The 16961-nt window shown below is 47.9% G+C and overlaps 1 protein-coding gene across 4 annotated transcripts in view; it reads left to right on the plus strand.

Annotated features, from left to right (window-relative positions):
- Window positions 1-549: 549 nt before the first annotated feature.
- Window positions 550-16961, plus strand: part of slc6a20 (solute carrier family 6 member 20) — a 55657-nt gene continuing 39245 nt past the window's right edge. For 2 of the 4 annotated variants that reach the window (XR_013888477.1, XR_013888476.1), the window contains exon 1: window positions 551-970. Coding sequence is in view for 2 of the 4 variants with exons in the window: in XM_080201791.1 (XP_080057917.1) it covers window positions 850-970 (121 nt within the window). In the remaining 2 variants the exon portion in view is untranslated. Of the gene's footprint in view, window positions 971-16961 lie in introns of all 4 variants that reach the window. The other 2 variants (XM_080201791.1, XM_080201781.1) reach the window with 2 other exon arrangements.

A 16961-nucleotide genomic window follows, 5' to 3' on the forward strand; every position in this document is an offset into this window, starting at 1 on the left:
TTAGTTTAGTCACTCAGTGTTGTTTTCGATTTTTAAAATACCTAACAGAGAGAAATGCTCAAAGAAAAATGACAAGTGAAAAAGGATTGGATTTGTTTGTGTGTCCTGGAGATTGAGATTTGTATTGCCTCCATCCTGGAGATTGGCTTTTCAATTCCTGGGGAGACTCCAGGCCAATGCTGGAGGGTTGGCAACCTCTCCTCCCCCCCAGGTTGCATCCTTTGGGAAGTTTGGAAGGGTTAATGTGATCCTCAGTGATCAGAGAAGCGCCAGTTTTGGAGAAGAACGGTGCACACAGCCGTTTATTGTACCTGAGCTGCCCATTTGTACAACAAGACCCACACTCCGCTGCTTCAGTCTTTTTACTGCGACATTACAATTCAACTAGCTCAGACACTACATAGATCAAATGTCCGAGGAAATATTGGCACATCCCTTATTTGGTCAAAGGCTTTTTTTTGAGTGCGTGACGCAGAGACAGCTGCACGATTCTGCCACTGAATGTATCCTCAGAGAGTGAGGAAACTGCAAGCTCCCCTCCCATTCCTGCATCGTTACTATAAGAGGCCCTTTGGGGCAGGGAGAACATTTTATTTTGCCTCTTTGTCCTGACTTTCCAGTGAGCTGAGAAACACATCGCCCCACTCTGATCAGCAGCCACCGTGTCCTGGTTAATAAGATTAAAAATTTTTTAAACAAAACGTCTGATTTTTTTTCCCCCCCAAGTCCTCTCTCGTGGCACATTCCTGGAGGTTGTTCTTTCACCAACTTTGCGTTTGAATCCAGCCAGCCCTCGAAGACAGAAAAAAAACCCCCAGAAGCCGAGGACAGCCACAGTTAGACTGAGACATGGATGAGGTTAGACCATCGTGGGAGAATCCCATGCAATTTGTCTTCGCCTGCATCTCCTTTGCGGTGGGACTGGGCAATGTGTGGCGATTCCCCTATCTGTGTCAGATGCATGGAGGAGGTAAGCTGGCAGTGTTTCATGATTTCACCCTCTTTCTGTGTTGTTGCTGTTGGCCGTTTTAAAAAGCAACGGTTGATCGCGAAGGCAGTGGGGAAGAGAGGCGGGAGAGGGGGAGAAAGGGATTTGGGTGGGGGTGAGAGAAAGAGGGAGGGGTTTGGGGGGGTTGAGAGAGAGAGGAGGGGGGTTGAGAGAGAGAGGAGGGGGTTTGGAAGGGTTGAGAGAGGGGGGTTGAGAGAGAGAGGAGGGGGTTTGGGGGGGGTTGAGAGAGGGAGCTTGAGAGAGAGGGGGTGGTCTGAAAGGGAGAGAGGGGAGGGGGGTCTGAGAGGCAGAGGGAGGGTCTGAAAGGAGGGTCGGAGAGGCAGAGGGGGGGTCTGAGAGACAGGGAGGATGAGGGGTTTGAGGCGGAGAGGTTTGGGAGGGGGAGAGGAGGAGGTGGTTTGGGAGAGAGGGGGGTTTCGGGGGGGAAAATGGAGGGGGATTTGAGAGGAGGAGATTGGAGATGGGTTTGGGGGGTTGGAGGGGTTCTAGAGGGGGGAAAGTGGAGGGGGTTTTGGGGGGGGAAAGCGGAGGGGGTTTGGGGGGGGAAAGCGGAGGGGGTCTGGGGGGGAAGCGGAGGGGGTTTGGGGGGGAAAGTGGAGGGGGTCTGGGGGGGAAAGCGGAGGGGGTTTGGGGGGGAAAGAGGAGGGGGTTTTGGGGGGAAAGAGGAGGGGGTTTTGGGGGAAAGCGGAGGGGGTTTGGGGGGAAGCGGAGGGGGTTTGGGGGGGAAAGTGGAGGGGGTCTGGGGGGGAAAGCGGAGGGGGTTTGGGGGGGAAAGTGGAGGGGGTCTGGGGGGGGGAAGTGGAGGGGGTCTGGGAGGGAGCCTTTCCTTCAATGTAACCCCCACCCCAGCCCTAGGGGATGTATTTCAGAAACGCCACAGTCCTGCCGGGGGTGGAGGGTGCCAATTTCACCCTGGTGTTTTTCTGGCATTTCACAGATCCGCCTTGTTCCCCCTCCCCGAGTGACAGGCAGACCCCAGTGTGTGTCTGTGGGCTCAGCTTCGCCTTCCTCACTCCATTGTCTCCCAATGTATCGGAACCTGGAAAGCAGCAATGACCTGAAACAAAGCGAATGTATCCCGGCAGTGTAACTGTATCCCGGCGAGTTACAAAGCAAGCAGCAGGCTGGAGACCCGCTCACTGTATAGAAACTCTACCCCCACCACCACCCTTTCCCAGACTAACCCTGCCCGCTTTCACCTCCCCCCCTCAGTCAGTGCTGGGGTGGCTTTTGCTTTGTACGTGTCTCGCCTCTTGCTTGCCAGCTCGGCACGTTTTAAACGACAGTCCAATGTTGCCTTTTAATTGGTGGCATTCGTTAAATTGGTCCACAGAATTGTTTGATGTCAGCAGGAATGTGTGGCCTTTGTATCTTGTTTTTTTTTGTTAAAAGATAAAACGGATTTCTAGGGGGATTCTGGCTGACTGGTTCCACGTGTTTGTAACACAATGAACAGACATGATGGCTTTCACTGCTAGCTTGACCAGGAAGGAAGGGGGGAGGGGGGGTGGTCGTGAGGGTGGGGGACGTTATTTTTAATCATATAAATCCTTTTAACTGAATGGGTTTTGTAAAACTCCTCGCTTTTAGGTTTTTTTTTCTTAAATCCCCCCTACAGAAATGTATCTGGAGATAAAACTGCGGATATTAGGGTATTTTGTCGTGTTCCTTGTGACATTTTAAAATTCTCTGTGAAATGGATGGGTTTTTTTTAGCACTTACGGAACTAGCGACGTTACAAAACGGATATTGTTCACGCAACGCCAGAAGATGTCTTTTTTTTTCTGAACCTGAATCTGGTGCTGGTTGCATATGTGTACGTTCTTTGAATAATCCCATGTGAAAGCCAGGGGGAAATATAGACAGAGGCCTTATTATCACTCCCAAGATGTTTTTTATATGCTTCTCTAAGGGGGGATTGTTGACAGACTGTCTGCCTCCGCCCCCCCAACCTCCCAAGAGTTTGAGCTGACTTCTAGCAAAGGATCTTAAATATTCCCCAATATTGAATAGGAGCCGGGTTACTATTGTAACCTGGTGCAGTGGGTTAAAGCAACCTCGCTCACAATGAAAGGGGGAATTTACAAAGGGAAATCAATCGTGTCAGTGAGAGTCAGAATATTTGATTATTTGATTTATACTGATGGCCAAAAAATAAAGAGGACATGCCTGTGTATTGCAAAATATCCCAGAGGACTTGAATCCAGGATACCAATTGTAACTGGGTAACCACAAAGTTATGGGATCCAACTTGTTTAATGAACCTTTTACATAGCTTCTTGTGGCCAGGGTGAATGGAACATGTGCCACCCCAGGCACCCATTGCCAGTTGGAGACAGTCCCATGTAAACTGCAGTGCAGCTTGAGAACACATGTGAACTTTCCTGAGCATTAGGCTTGGGCTCCAATGTTCAGAGAGAACAGCCCAGCCTGCACCAGGTGCTGCTCCCCTTAACCTTCTCAACGGAACACGTCTGAGGCCTCTGAAATGTGAAATGTCCAAAGATGTGTTGGTTAGGGGGATTGGCCATGCTAAATTGCCCCTTCGTGCCAGGGCAAATGAATGGGGTTATGTGGAGTTTGCATGTTCTTCCTGTGTCTGCGCAGGCTTCCTCCAGGTGCTCCAGCTTCCTCCCACAGTGCAAAGATGTGCGGATTAGATCAATTGGCCATATTAAAACTGGCCATGCTAAATTGCCCCTTAGTGTTAGGGGAACTAGTTGGGATTATGGGGATATGGTCTGGGTGGAATTGTGGTCGGTGCAGCCTCAGAAGGGCTGAATGGCCTCCTGCACTGCAGGATTCTATGAATTTGAGTTGGCTCTTTGAGTGACAGCTCTAGAGCAGGTTCCTGTGGTTGGGAAGTTGCTTGGAGCCTCCACTCATTGTGACGTTTTCCCATGGCCAGCAGAAATGGTGGGCCTGAATTTCCTGGGCTTCTCTGACAACAGGAGAGAGAGAGATTTGCATTTATGTGGCACCATACGCAAGCACCTTTGAAGTTTAGTGGCTGTTGTAATGTAAAAAATGTGGCAGCCGACTTGTGCACAGCAAGATCCCAGGTAACAATGATTTGATGATGTGTTTTTGTTGTTGATTGAGGGGGGAAAAACTATTGGTCAGGCTGCCAGAGGTAACCACCAACCCGCCCCCCCCCCCCCCACCCCCGTGGTGGGATCTGTTACACCCACCACAGATGGCAGACAGGGCTGCCGTTTACCATCCTGTTCGAAAGACGGCACCTTCACCAATGCATCACTCCCGCAGTACTGCACCGGGATGTCTGTTTTATTTTTGTTGTACCGTGGGTCGGTATTTTATGACCTCACTCGGGCGTGGTTTGTAAAATCCCGCCTGAGGCCAGCGGCGAATTCCGGTCTGTGAGCTGCGCCCCACTCCAATTCCAGGCAGATGGATGTGGTGATAAAATTCCAGCCTTACAGTCAGTGAGCAAGAGATCATTTGGCCCGTGGAGTCTGCACCAACATGAGCTCCCATCTAATCCCATTTACCAGCACTTGGCCCACGTGTTTGTCATCGTGAGCGGGACGAGAACCCAGAACTCAAGAGGTGAGCGTGCCATACGTTCGGCTGTGGCAATGCCGTCTCAGTGACAGGAGGCTTGTGTCCCCCCGTTTGCAACCCTGACCCAGCCCAATTCCTGGGGCCAAAGGCATTAAATATTGTGGACAGCGACTCTGCCACCACTGTGGTGTCCAACTGAGATTGGAGGATCAGATTTGACACAATTGGTCTGGGCAACTTGGCTTTTTTTAAGAAATTGATAGTTTTGGTTTTGTGATCGTGTGAATGGCTGGAACCATTGTTTTATGTTTAAATTCCTCCCCCAATCTTTAACAATTTTGGGTGACACCGGGCATTGCTAGGGTATAAATGCCAGGTGGGACAGTATAGCATTGGTATTTATCTACATGTTGGTATAATATGCTGGCTGTTCTTATTATATAATCATCTTATTTGTATAATCATTATTATTATAATCATTCTTATTTATATAACCATTATATATTATATAATTATATGATCTGGAGGAGGGAACCGAGTGTATGGTGTCGAAATTTGCTGATGACACCAAGATTGGTGGAACGGCAAATTGCGCGGAGGGTGTGGAGAGTCTGCAGAAGAATCTAGATAGGCTGGGCGAATGGGCCAGGAACTGGCAAATGGAATTTAACGTTGGCAAGTGCGAGGTGGTCCACTTTGGCAGGAATAATGGTAGGAAGGACTATTACTTACGGGGCGAAAAACTGCAGCAGGCGACGGTGCAGAGGGACCTCGGGGTCCTTGTGCATGAGTCACAAAAACCCAGCCTGCAGGTGCAGCAGGTGGTCAGGAAGGCGAATGGGATGCTGGCCTTCATAGCGAGGGGGATTGAATATAAAAGTAGGGAGGTCTTGCTGCAGCTGTATAGGGCATTGGTGAGGCCGCAGCTGGAGTACTGTGTGCAGTTTTGGTCGCCACACTTACGCAAGGATATTTTGGCCTTGGAGGGAGTGCAGAGGAGGTTTACTAGGCTGATACCGGAGTTGAGGGGGTTGAGCTATGAGGAGAGGCTGAATAAACTGGGCTTGTACTCGTTGGAGTTTAGAAGAATGAGGGGAGATCTCATTGAGACGTATAAGATGATGAATGGGACGGATAGGATAGAGGTGGAGAGGCTCTTCCTGCTCAGAAAGGACAGTAGGACTAGGGGGCACAGCCTCAAGATAAAGGGGGGGGTGGTTTAGAACAGAGTTGAGGAGGAACTTCTTCACTCAAAGGGTGGTGAATCTCTGGAATTCTCTGCCCGTTGAGGTGGTGGAGGCTGCCTCACTAAATATTTTTAAGACGCGAGTTGATGGGTTTTTGATAAGCGAGGGGATTAAGGGTTATGGGGAGAGGGCGGGAAAGTGGAACTGAGCCACGACAGATCAGCCATGATCTTATTGAATGGCGGGGCAGGCTCGAAGGGCTAGATGGCCTACTCCTGCTCCTATTTCTTATGTTCTTATGTTTATGTTCTTACGTATCCCTCAGGAATTTCCATTGGTAGAAAAATGGATACAGAGCAAGAGTTGGTTTGATGTTTTACAGATTAGTCTGAAAGACTTATTCTTTCTTAACAATATGACATCTTCTGGAGTGAATCTAATAGATTTTGAGACAGGGAGCAGGATTTAGTTTGCAATCAATGATGTACAGGTTAGGTGGATTCGCCATGCCCGTCTCAGGAAGATTAGCAGGGTAAATACATGGGGTTACAGGGATAGAAGATCCCATCGCTGGCCAGTTGTTCTCAGTGCAAGCTCGATGGGCTGAATGGCCTCCTTCTGCACTGCAGGGATTCTATATTTCGCAGCGGGAGGGAGTCTGCCATTGGCCAGCGATGGGATCTTCTGTTCCCGCCTTTGTTGACAGAGTTTCCCATTGAGTGCACCGCTCTTTGCCAGGAACCCACTGCAAGGGTGCTACGCTGGTGGGACTGTAAGGTTTGGCTGGAAAGTTGCGGCCATGACCTCAAACAGCGCGGCAGCAACTGGGGAATTCAAATTCCAATTAAACAAGTCTGAAGTAACAAGTTTTGGTATCAGTAATGGTAATCTTTGGAAAGGATCCAGAGGAGGTTCACAAGAATGATCTCTGGAATGAAGAGTTTGTCATGTGAGGAACGGTTGAGGACTCTGGGTCTGTACTCATTGGAGTTTAGAAGGATGAGGGGGTATCTTATTGAAACTTCCAGGATACTGTGAGACCTGGATAGAGTGTATATGGAGAGGATGTTTCCACTAGTAGGGAAAATTAGAACCAGAGGGCACAATCTCAGGCTAAAGAGACGACCCTTTAAAACAGAAGTGAGGAGTAATTTCTTCAGCCAGAGAGTGATGAATCTGTGGAATTCTTTGCTGCAGAAAGCTGTGGAGGCCAGGTCATTGAGTGTCTTTAAGAAAGTGATAGATTCTTGATTAATAAGGTGATCAGGGGTTATGGGGAAAAGGCTGGGGAATGGGGTTAAGAAAAATATCAGCCATGATTGAATGGCGGAGCAGACTCAATGGGCTGAGCGGCCGAATTCTCCTCCTATGTCTCATGGTCTTATTACCCTGAAAGTACTGAATTGTCCTCGAAAGGAAATCCGTTCCAGTTCACCAGTGGCTATTAGAGAAGATACGCAGGCGGTGTGATTGACTTTTAGATCAAGGCAAAATAATTGCAGGTGCTGGAATCTGAAACTAAAACTGAAAATGCTGGAAAAGCTCAGCGGATCTGACAGCACCTGTGGAGAGAGAATAGAGCCAACGCTTTGAGGCTGGTTGACCCAGGTGCTTTCTCCACAGATGCTGTCAGGCCTATTGAGATTTTCCAGCATTTTCTGTGTGGTTCACTCTTAATTGCCCTCTGAAATATTCTAGAAAGCCACTTGGTTATGTCTGTTCAAGAGTTTGGCAATAAATACCGGTCTTGCCAGGATTGGAGGCCACACCGTAATATAAATGTTTCAACAATTGGGCTTTTGTTACCTCCTAACCTGCTTTCTCTTTGTGCCTGTGCAATCATTCAATTTTCCTTGACGTTATAATGCCTCAGGCAATGTTTTTCTGGGTTTGGCGTAATTTATAAGTGCCAGCTGTTGATGTTCACTCTTGTGAATGGCAGATGAGATAAATGTATGTCTGGGATAGTAAAGCATGAATGTGCTTCCGTGATCTCCACGTGGACGCTGCCAGATATGAACTGGACCACCCAGTAAGCAGTGTTAAGTAGGAATAGTTGGCTCTCTAAAAGGAGGAAAGAAAATATGTAGAACCATTGTTGCTACGTTGTTGCACCAACTCTGGAGGAACAGGGTGAAGACCTGAGAATGTTTCTTGAGGAATGGTGCATGACATTGTGGAAGTTTGTAAAGCATGCAATAAGTTGCACTGTGTTTTTAAATAAATTAAAAGCAGTGCGCTAGTTGTGAAATTCCAACACCACTCTTCTTTTTGATGCAGCATTCTAAATTGTAATGTCAACATTTCATTTGTCACTTTGTGGTGCCAACGAGGTTGCTCTAGAGTGGGTTTCTGCAGTGTCTGTTCACAGACCTGCATATATTTAATAACAATACATTCATCAAATATCTACGGAAAACATTGTCAATCACAGGAATGACACCGCAGTTAAAAAAAAATTAACGAGAAAGGGAATTTTCCTCAATTCTGGTTTATTTTGATGACTGAGTGAAGGCACGGGTTCCTCCCCTTTCCCCCCCACCCCAATGTTTTTTATACTCTCTCAATGATTCCCTAATCTTTTCCCAATCGGGGGGGGGGGGCTGCCCCACCCAGTTACTAACTTGAAGCCGATTGTGACACGGTTCCAGCTTTCTGGCAAAGATCAACTGTAACATATGTTCTTATCAGTTTCACATCTGCTGCATCCCCCATCTGGACACTAATATTTAAAGCCTGTCTTCCTAGCAGAGCACACAGTGCATCAGTCGCATGACCAGAAGGTCCTGAGTTCAGCCCTCAGATAGGGCAGGTTCTTTTGCACTTTCTTTGTCCAGCTGGGGGAATGAACTCAACTCTCTGCATGTGAGAGGTAGTGGGATCGTGTCCGCATTCTCCACTTGGATCAAGAAGCTCTTGTGGTGGGTCATAGAAATCATAGAAACCTTACAGTGCAGAAGAGGCCATTCAGCCCATTGAGTCTGTACTGACTCTCTGACAGATCATCTTACCCAGACCCTCTTCCCTGCCCTATTCCTGTAGCCCACATATTTAACATGGCTAATCCCTCTACCCTCCACATCTTGGAGGGGCCACTTAGCATGGCCATTCCGCCTAACCCACACACCTTTGGACAGTGGGAGGAGACCGGAGCACCCAGGGGAAACCCACGTAGACGTGGGAAAAATGTGCAAACTCTACACAGAGCGTCACCCAAGGCCGGAACTGAACCCAGGTTCCTGGCGCTGTGAGGCAGCAGTACTAACCACTGTGCAACCATGCCACCCGTGCAGTGGGTAATGCCCCTACCTCTGGGTTCAAGTCCAGCGCCACGGAAGGAGCGTTCATCACGTATTTCAACAAGCTGATCATTTGTTGGGGATTTGATCACGTACTGCCCCTCACTATTCCCTAAAGGGTAAAACAATGTGGTGTGTGGATCTGCTTTTAAAAAAATGGATCCATGCAGTTCCCTTTAGGATTTTTCTCAATCTGAGCTACCTGGTCTGATCTCACTTTCCATCCTCTTTACCGTTCCACTTTTTCAACAAGGAGAAAAACACAGCTGAAGCGCTGCTCCTTGAACCCAGACTGGATCATTCATGAGCCTCAGCCGAGATTAAAAGATTCACTTTCCAACGTGGCACCAACAGAGTAGATCCTTTTCCCATTCCCGCTGCTCTTGTCGTTATGGTAACAATGATATCGTAAATGGTTGCAGCAGAGAAAGAAGAAGTTCGGCCCATCGTGTGTGTGTGCGCGCACGTGCTAGCCCTCTGCAAAAACAGCTCAGCCGGTCCCATTCCTCTGACCTTGGCCCCGTACTGCAGTATTTCTTTTGCCGTCAGATTATTATTCAATTCCCTATTGAGAAGGCACAGTTATTCCGCCTCCACTACACTGCATTCCAGACACACTGCATTCCACATCCTAACCACATTCTGGGTTTATTAATAAAATGTTTTTCCTCGCGTCTTCAGTTCTTTTCACGGTTCATCTCCAATAGGTCTCTCCCCTCCCCCTACCTGCCGTCCCCCCCATCTGCCCTCCCCCTCCCCCGTAACACTCATCATTTTGAACACCTCTTATCTATTCCTCTCTCAACATTCTCCAATGAGAACAGCTTCTCCAATTGATCCAGTGCTTGGGGTCTGCAATACACGGCCTGAGAGGGTGCTGGGGGATTATGGGGGTTTGGGGGGGGGAGCAGAGAATGTGCGAATGGTCAGGGACTGTTTTAACGTGCTCTTGCAGACAGATGGCATGTACTAGGAGTTCCTGTGCCCCAAACATTCTGTCATTCGAGCCTTTTCTCACATACCATTCTCCTAAACCATTTCTGCATCCTCTCCAATGCATTCTGATCCTTCTTAAAGTCCAGAATTGGACCCAATCGGAGCAAAATTGGTGATTTATGAAGTTTCACCATCACTTGTACGCTCTGCCTGTATTTCTGAAGCACAGGATCCTTATTAACCACTTTCTCAATCTGCGCTTTCACCTCCAACAGGTTATGCTCAGATACCCCCAGGTCCCTCTACTCGTGCTTCCCTGTTAGATTATACTCTCCATTTTATATTGTCTCTTATTGGCATTAAGTTTCACCTGCCATGTTTCCAGCCCTTCTACTGCCTGTATGTATTCCTTTGAAGTCCATCACTCTCCTCCCCGTAGTTCCAAGCTCTGTGCCATCTCCAAAGTTTGGAGTTGTGACCTGCACACCCAAGTCTAGGTGGTTAATATAATTCAAGGAAAGCCGTGCGTTTAGTGCTGACCCTTGGGGAACCCCACCACCTACCTTCCTCAGTTGTTCATCACCGCTCTTTGTTAATTTAATATCCATGCTGCCACTCTCCCTTTTATTCTGCGGCCTTGAACATTGCTGACACGCGGAACTTTATCAAGTGTCTTTTGGAAGTCCACGTGCACCACATCCACTGCGTTATCCACATCCATCCTCTGTTACCTCATTAAAATGCTCAGTCAAATTAGTTAAACAGGATGTGTCTCAAACAAATCTACCCTTGCTTCCTCTAAATAAACCACCTTGTCCAAGTTACAGCCCTATCTTTACTTCCCAATGCTAAGACCATCTTGAGAAAAAAATCTCTATGGTACAGGAGGAGGTCATTTGGCCCATCGCGTCTGCACTGACAACCATCCCACCTAGGCCTTTTCCTCATAACCCCACATATTTATCTCGCTAATCCCTTTAACCTACACATCCCGGCACTATTAAGAGACAATTTAACATGGCCAGTGCACCTAACCCACGCATCTTTGGTCTGCGGGAGGAAACCGGAGCACCTGGAGAAAACCCACACAGACACAGGGAGAAGGTGCAAACTCCACACAGACAATGACCTGAGCCAGGAATCGAACCCGGGTCCCTGGAGCTGTGAGGCAGCAGTGCTAACCAATGTGCCACCGTGCTACACCGTAGTAGGGTAAACTTTCAGGGGGTCCACCCCCAGCGTTGTGTCTCACTCAGTGGGAGAACAAACTGGAGAACCGGGTGCACTGGGGAGCAGATCCACTTCACACTGTGTTAAGTTTTCTCCAAAGAGGTACCTTCATCGCTGTCAATATCCATATTTCCAAGTTCTACCTTCCTGCTAAACTCTTGAATGGCTAAATATGCAATAGAATCCCATCAAAAACTCCCTTTAAAAAGAAGCAGGCCAGATATCTGGTTAAATATAGAACTGAGACTCTAAGGATATTTCTAGCTGTGGGCTAAATGCATTATGTGCAGAGCATGCTTGTGTAGGAAGCATCATTAATTTTGGTTACTGTAGATTGTATCATTTAGCTTGATGTCTTGTGTTTTTGCGTTAGCTGAGTTGTACCTCAATTCTTAAACGTTCCAGCTTGTTGTTGATTTATGTTTGGACAGTTGGTAAATTAGGAGTGGTAATGCAAATTGTACAGTGTTTGTTTGGAGTAGGATAAATATCCTCAAGAGTTTTATTTGTTCTTCACTCCTAAATTATGCAGCCTATTGCGTGTGGCTTTCTTCATTTCTTCATCTGAGACTTTCCAAGGTGGAGAACTTGAGACCATCTTGCCCCCTGATTGACAATTTCTTAAAGCTGTACAAACCTTTTTTGGAACATTATTGAAATCAAACATTCAAAGATTATACAACTTGAACTAAATGATCAGTTTATCCCTTTTTTCCATGTATTCGAATAGGCAGCATTGCCAAAGTGTCTGCCATCACTAACTCAATTGGCAAGCTGTAGGTCGTGGTATTGGCCTGATTGTTGCTTTCTCAGGAGGCGAAGGAAATTTGGCATGTCCGCTACAACTTCCACCAACTTCTACAGATGCACTGTAGAAAGCATTCTTTCTGGTTGTATCACAGCTTGGTATGGCTCCTTCTCTGTCCAAGACCGCAAAAAATTGCAAAGGGTCATGAACAAAGCCCGATCCATCACTCAAACCAGCCTTCCACCCACTGACTCTGTCTACACTTCCCATTGCCTTGAGAAAGCAGCCAGCATAACCAAGGACCCCACACACCCCAGACATTCTCTCTTCTACCTTCTTCCATCTGGAAAAAAAGATACAAAAGTCTGAGGTCACATACCAACTGACTCAAAAACAGCTTCTTCCCTGCTGCCATTAGACTTTTGAATGGAACTACCTCACATTAAGTTGATCTTTTCTACACCCGAGCTATGACTGTAACACTACATTCTGCACTCTCTCCTTTCCTTCCTTATGAACGGTATGCTTTGTCTTGTATAACGCGCAAGAAATGATACTTTTCACTGTATACTAATACATGTGACAATAATAAATCAAATCAGAAGGATAAGGGTAACAGGCACATGGGAATACCACCACCTGCAGTCTTCCCTTTGACTCGCTAAACATCCTGACTTGGAAATATGGGTAATGAATGGCCAATCATTATTGAATCTGATATTATGGCACTATTGTACAAGACCATTCTGCTGACAGGGAGCTTCCGTGGTCAGACTCAGACCCACACGGACCACCATTCTCCAAAATGGACTCTCAGGCTTTACCCAATTTGTGAATGTTTCTGAACTCACATTTTGAAAATGAAAATCAGTTTGCACATTATTTTTTTTCTGTGTTACCCAAACCGCCAACACTTGCCTCGATAGAAACTATTTTCACTGTTTGTGGATGTGTAGGACCCGGGAGCAGGGTCTGAAAAATCAAGTCATGTGGAATTCAGGTCATTGAGTGTCTTTGAGACAGAGATAGATAGGTTCTTGATCAATAAGGGGATCAAGAGTTAGGGGGGAGATGACAGGAGAATGGGGATGAAAGTCATATTAGCCACGATTGAATAGCAGAGCAGACTCGATGGGCTGAATAACCTAATTCTGCTACTGTCTGTATCTTGTGGTGTTATAATAAGAAGTTTTACAACACCAGGTTAAAGTACAACAGGTTTATTTGGAATCATGAGCTTTTGGAGGGCTGCCCTTTTGTCAGGTGAGGTGATCACCTGATGAAGGGGCAGCGCTCCAAATGCTCGTGATTCCAAATAAACCTGTTGGACTTTAACCTGGTGTTGTGAGACTTCTTAATGTCCCAGACCAATGCCAGCACCTCCACATTATGGCCTTATGTCAGGAGTGAAATGAGGAAGCATCTCCACACACACACATACACGGTTCAAAGCTGTCTTCCGCCAATTGCAATTGATGCTAAATCAATAGTTGACTTTAAATTTGAGATTGTTTTTTTGTTAACCAAATGTATTAAGTGCTTTGGAGCAAAGGTAAATATATAGAGTTGGGTCGCAAATCAGTCATGATCTCATTGAATGTTGGAACAGGTTCAAGGGCATGAGTGGCTTCCTCCTGTTCCTACTCGTCTAGTATTGTACACTGATAAGCACAAATGAATGTGAACAATGTGCTGTTCGTTAACTTTTAATTCCTTATTTCCCAAGAGGAAACAGTAACAAATGGACAGCTTAACATTGTGGACATTCTAAAGAAAAACTGGGTCTGTTGAAATGGGATTATGTTGTAGTGAATCATTGATTAATATTATATTATTGTGTTCAAAGTTGTGTAGTATCAGTGACAATAGTATTCACAATTAGCATGTGACAAGTTACATTTGTTACAAAGCAGGATGTCCACTCACCAACATAACTAAGAAATGGTGGGGTGGGGGCCACAAAGGTGTCATCCGTAAACATGGTTCCCCCACCAGATGGTGTCTCAGGCTTTCTTCTGTAGGGATGTTGCTGGAAAGGTTTTGTTCCTGCACTCCTGGCCCATATCCCTCCCATTTGTAAGACAGGCTCCGGGAGTCGATGGAGCGGCTTGCCCCCCTCAGCTTGGGCAATGCTGTCTAGATAGTACAAGATCAAGCCAGTCTTTCTCTGCCAGGCTGGCTGGTGTCCTCCATGGTAGTAATCCTGACACTGGAGGTCCTCTCCTCACTGGCTTCCTGTCTTCTCCGAGCCCCCCTCATAGACTAAGCCCAGAACCTGCTCCCTCGCCTCTCTGGACAAGTATGCATGGGGTTATGGGGTGACGGCCTGGGTCGGTGCAGACTCGATGGGCCGAATGGCCCCCTTCTGTACTGTAGGGATTCTACGAAGTAGATGGTTGGCAGTCGAGTACCTTGACCCTGAATGCGACCTCGCGTTCATAATGGCTTTCCTCCCCACTCCACTGCCTTTTGGGGGGAAAGTGCAATAGACGTGTAGAAATCATTAAATCCAGTCAGCCATTTGAGGGGAAGTTTCTTTATTTGGTGCGTGGTGGGGGGTGTGAGCCCTGCTGCCACAGGAAATGATTGAATAGCACCTCAACAGGATGAGTACAAGAGGAAGGCAGGACTTGTTAGTCGGCTGAGACGAAGTAAATAATAGATTTGGTTACAGCAGAGCAGGAGGCCTGTCTGTCTCTGCAGGAGCTGCTCCCCCCCCGGTCCCACTCCCCTTCTCCTTTCCCCGTCCTCCTGCAATCTGTTTTATTTTTCTCCTCAGCGAATACTCAGCTCTCTCTCTTCTTAAAAGCTGCAGTTGATTCTGTCGCCACCGCACCCTCTGGTGGTAAATTCCGAATCCTAACCACTGACTGCAGAAGCTGGTTCCTTGCCGTCTTTGATTCTATTTGTGAGTCAGTGAATGAGTCACTGTCGGTGACGGGGGTGGTGGTGGTGGGGAGAGGGGGGGGGGGGGGGAGATGAAAGTTAATCTCTTACGAAGAGAAGATTCACCACCTCGATGTGTCAGCTTTCCAAAGAGCCGATTGTGTTCGATAGTCGCAGGTGGAAGCCGTCAGGAGGTTTCTAGGGAAACAGTAGCTTAGCAACAGAGTGAAAATGCTGAGGGTTTGTTGTGGGGGGGGGGGGGGAGAAGGGAGGAATGGATTGTGGGGGGAATGGGGAAGGGGGGAATGGATTGTGGGGGGAATGGGGAAGGGGGGAATGGATTGTGGGGGGGAATGGGGAAGTGGGGAATGGATTGTGGGGGGGAATGGGGAAGGGGGGAAATGGATTGTGGGGGGAATGGGGAAGGGGGGAATGGATTGTGGGGGGGAATGGGGAAGGGGGGAATGGATTGTGGGGGGGGAATGGGGAAGTGGGGAATGGATTGTGGGGGGGAATGGGGAAGGGGGAAATGGATTGTGGGGGGAATGGGGAAGGGGGGAATGGATTGTGGGGGGAATGGGGAAGGGGGGAATGGATTGTGGGGGGGAATGGGGAAGTGGGGAATGGATTGTGGGGGGGGAATGGGGAAGGGGGAAATGGATTGTGGGGGGAATGGGGAAGGGGGGAATGGATTGTGGGGGGAAGGGGGAATGGATTGTGGGGGGGGGAAGTGGGGAATGGATTGTGGGGGGGAATGGGGAAGGGGGAAATGGATTGTGGGGGGAAGGGGGGAATGGATTGTGGGGGGGGAAGTGGTGAAATGGATTGTGGGGGGGAGGGGGGAATGGATTGTGGGGGGAGGGGGGAATGGATTGTGGGGGGGGAAGTGGTGAAATGGATTGTGGGGGGGAGGGGGGAATGGATTGTGGGGGGAGGGGGGGAATGGATTGTGGGGGGGAGGGGGAATGGATTGTGGGGGGGAGGGGGGGAATGGATTGTGGGGGGAAGGGGGAATGGATTGTGGGGGGAGGGGGAATGGATTGTGGGGGGGGAAGTGGTGAAATGGATTGTGGGGGGAATGGGGAATGGATTGTGGGGGGGGAGGGGGGAATGGATTGTGGGGGGGGGTAGATTGTAGGGGGGGAGTGGATTGTAGGGGCGGTGGATTGAAGGGATGAATGGGGGAGGAGGAATGGATGGTGTGGGGGAAATGGATTGGAGGGGCTTGGGGGAATGGATGGGGGGGGTGGATAGCAATGGGTGGGGGGGAGGGAAATGGACATTGCAAGTTCATAATTTAGGGGTGGATGGGGCAATGAAGAGGAAATTCTAACTTACCGAAAATAATTTCCTTTCATTGAAGGGTGGCACAGTGGTTAGCTCTGCTGCCTCATAGTGCCAGGGACCCGGGTTCGATTCCCAGCTTGGATCACTGTCTGTGCAGAGTTTGCACGTTCTCCTTGTGTCTGTGTGGGTTTTCTCCGGTTTCCTCCCATAGTCTGGAAGATGTGCTGGTTAGGTGCACTGACCCTGAACAAGTGGTAACTAGGGGAATTTCACAATAACTTTACTGCAGTGTTAATGTAAGCCTTACTCGTGACTAATAATTAATAAACTTCAAGATGCACCTAGCTTCAATACCGGTTTAGACCGCAGGTTTCACAGATAATTGCTAAGCTCATTTCAAAAGTTAATCCTTCACAAATGTGTTTTTCATTGGTCTGCATGTTGTAAACATTAGCTAACAGCCCGGCAGTATATACAAACCACTCCAGGCCTCTCCACCTTCTCTCAGGCATTACTAATAAGATATAAATTGCTCGTGATTTTAAGGTAATGTGCAGTTTGTTACATTTGAACAGTAATTATCTGACCAGTGAATTCTTATCGCCATTTAAGCAACGTTCTTGGAATGCGCGGGCCCCTTTAAAGTCTAGGCCCCTTTAAATTTTATTATGGCGCACCAGTGGTAAATTCAAACAAGTTAAACACGGTCGGTGCAAGGATTCTGGTGTTTCGGCACAGCTCCTCAGAGGGTCTCGAAAGACAACCTGGGTGTGAAATTAGACCTGGTAGCACCCTTGTTTGTGTGTGATAGGTACTGTTTGGGGTTCAACGTCGCGTCTTCTTTGCCTGCACAT

The sequence above is a fragment of the Carcharhinus amblyrhynchos genome, chromosome 2 (assembly GCF_965287045.1).
Source record: "Carcharhinus amblyrhynchos chromosome 2, sCarAmb.v2.hapA, whole genome shotgun sequence".
In the NCBI taxonomy this organism is placed as follows: Eukaryota; Metazoa; Chordata; class Chondrichthyes; order Carcharhiniformes; family Carcharhinidae; genus Carcharhinus; species Carcharhinus amblyrhynchos.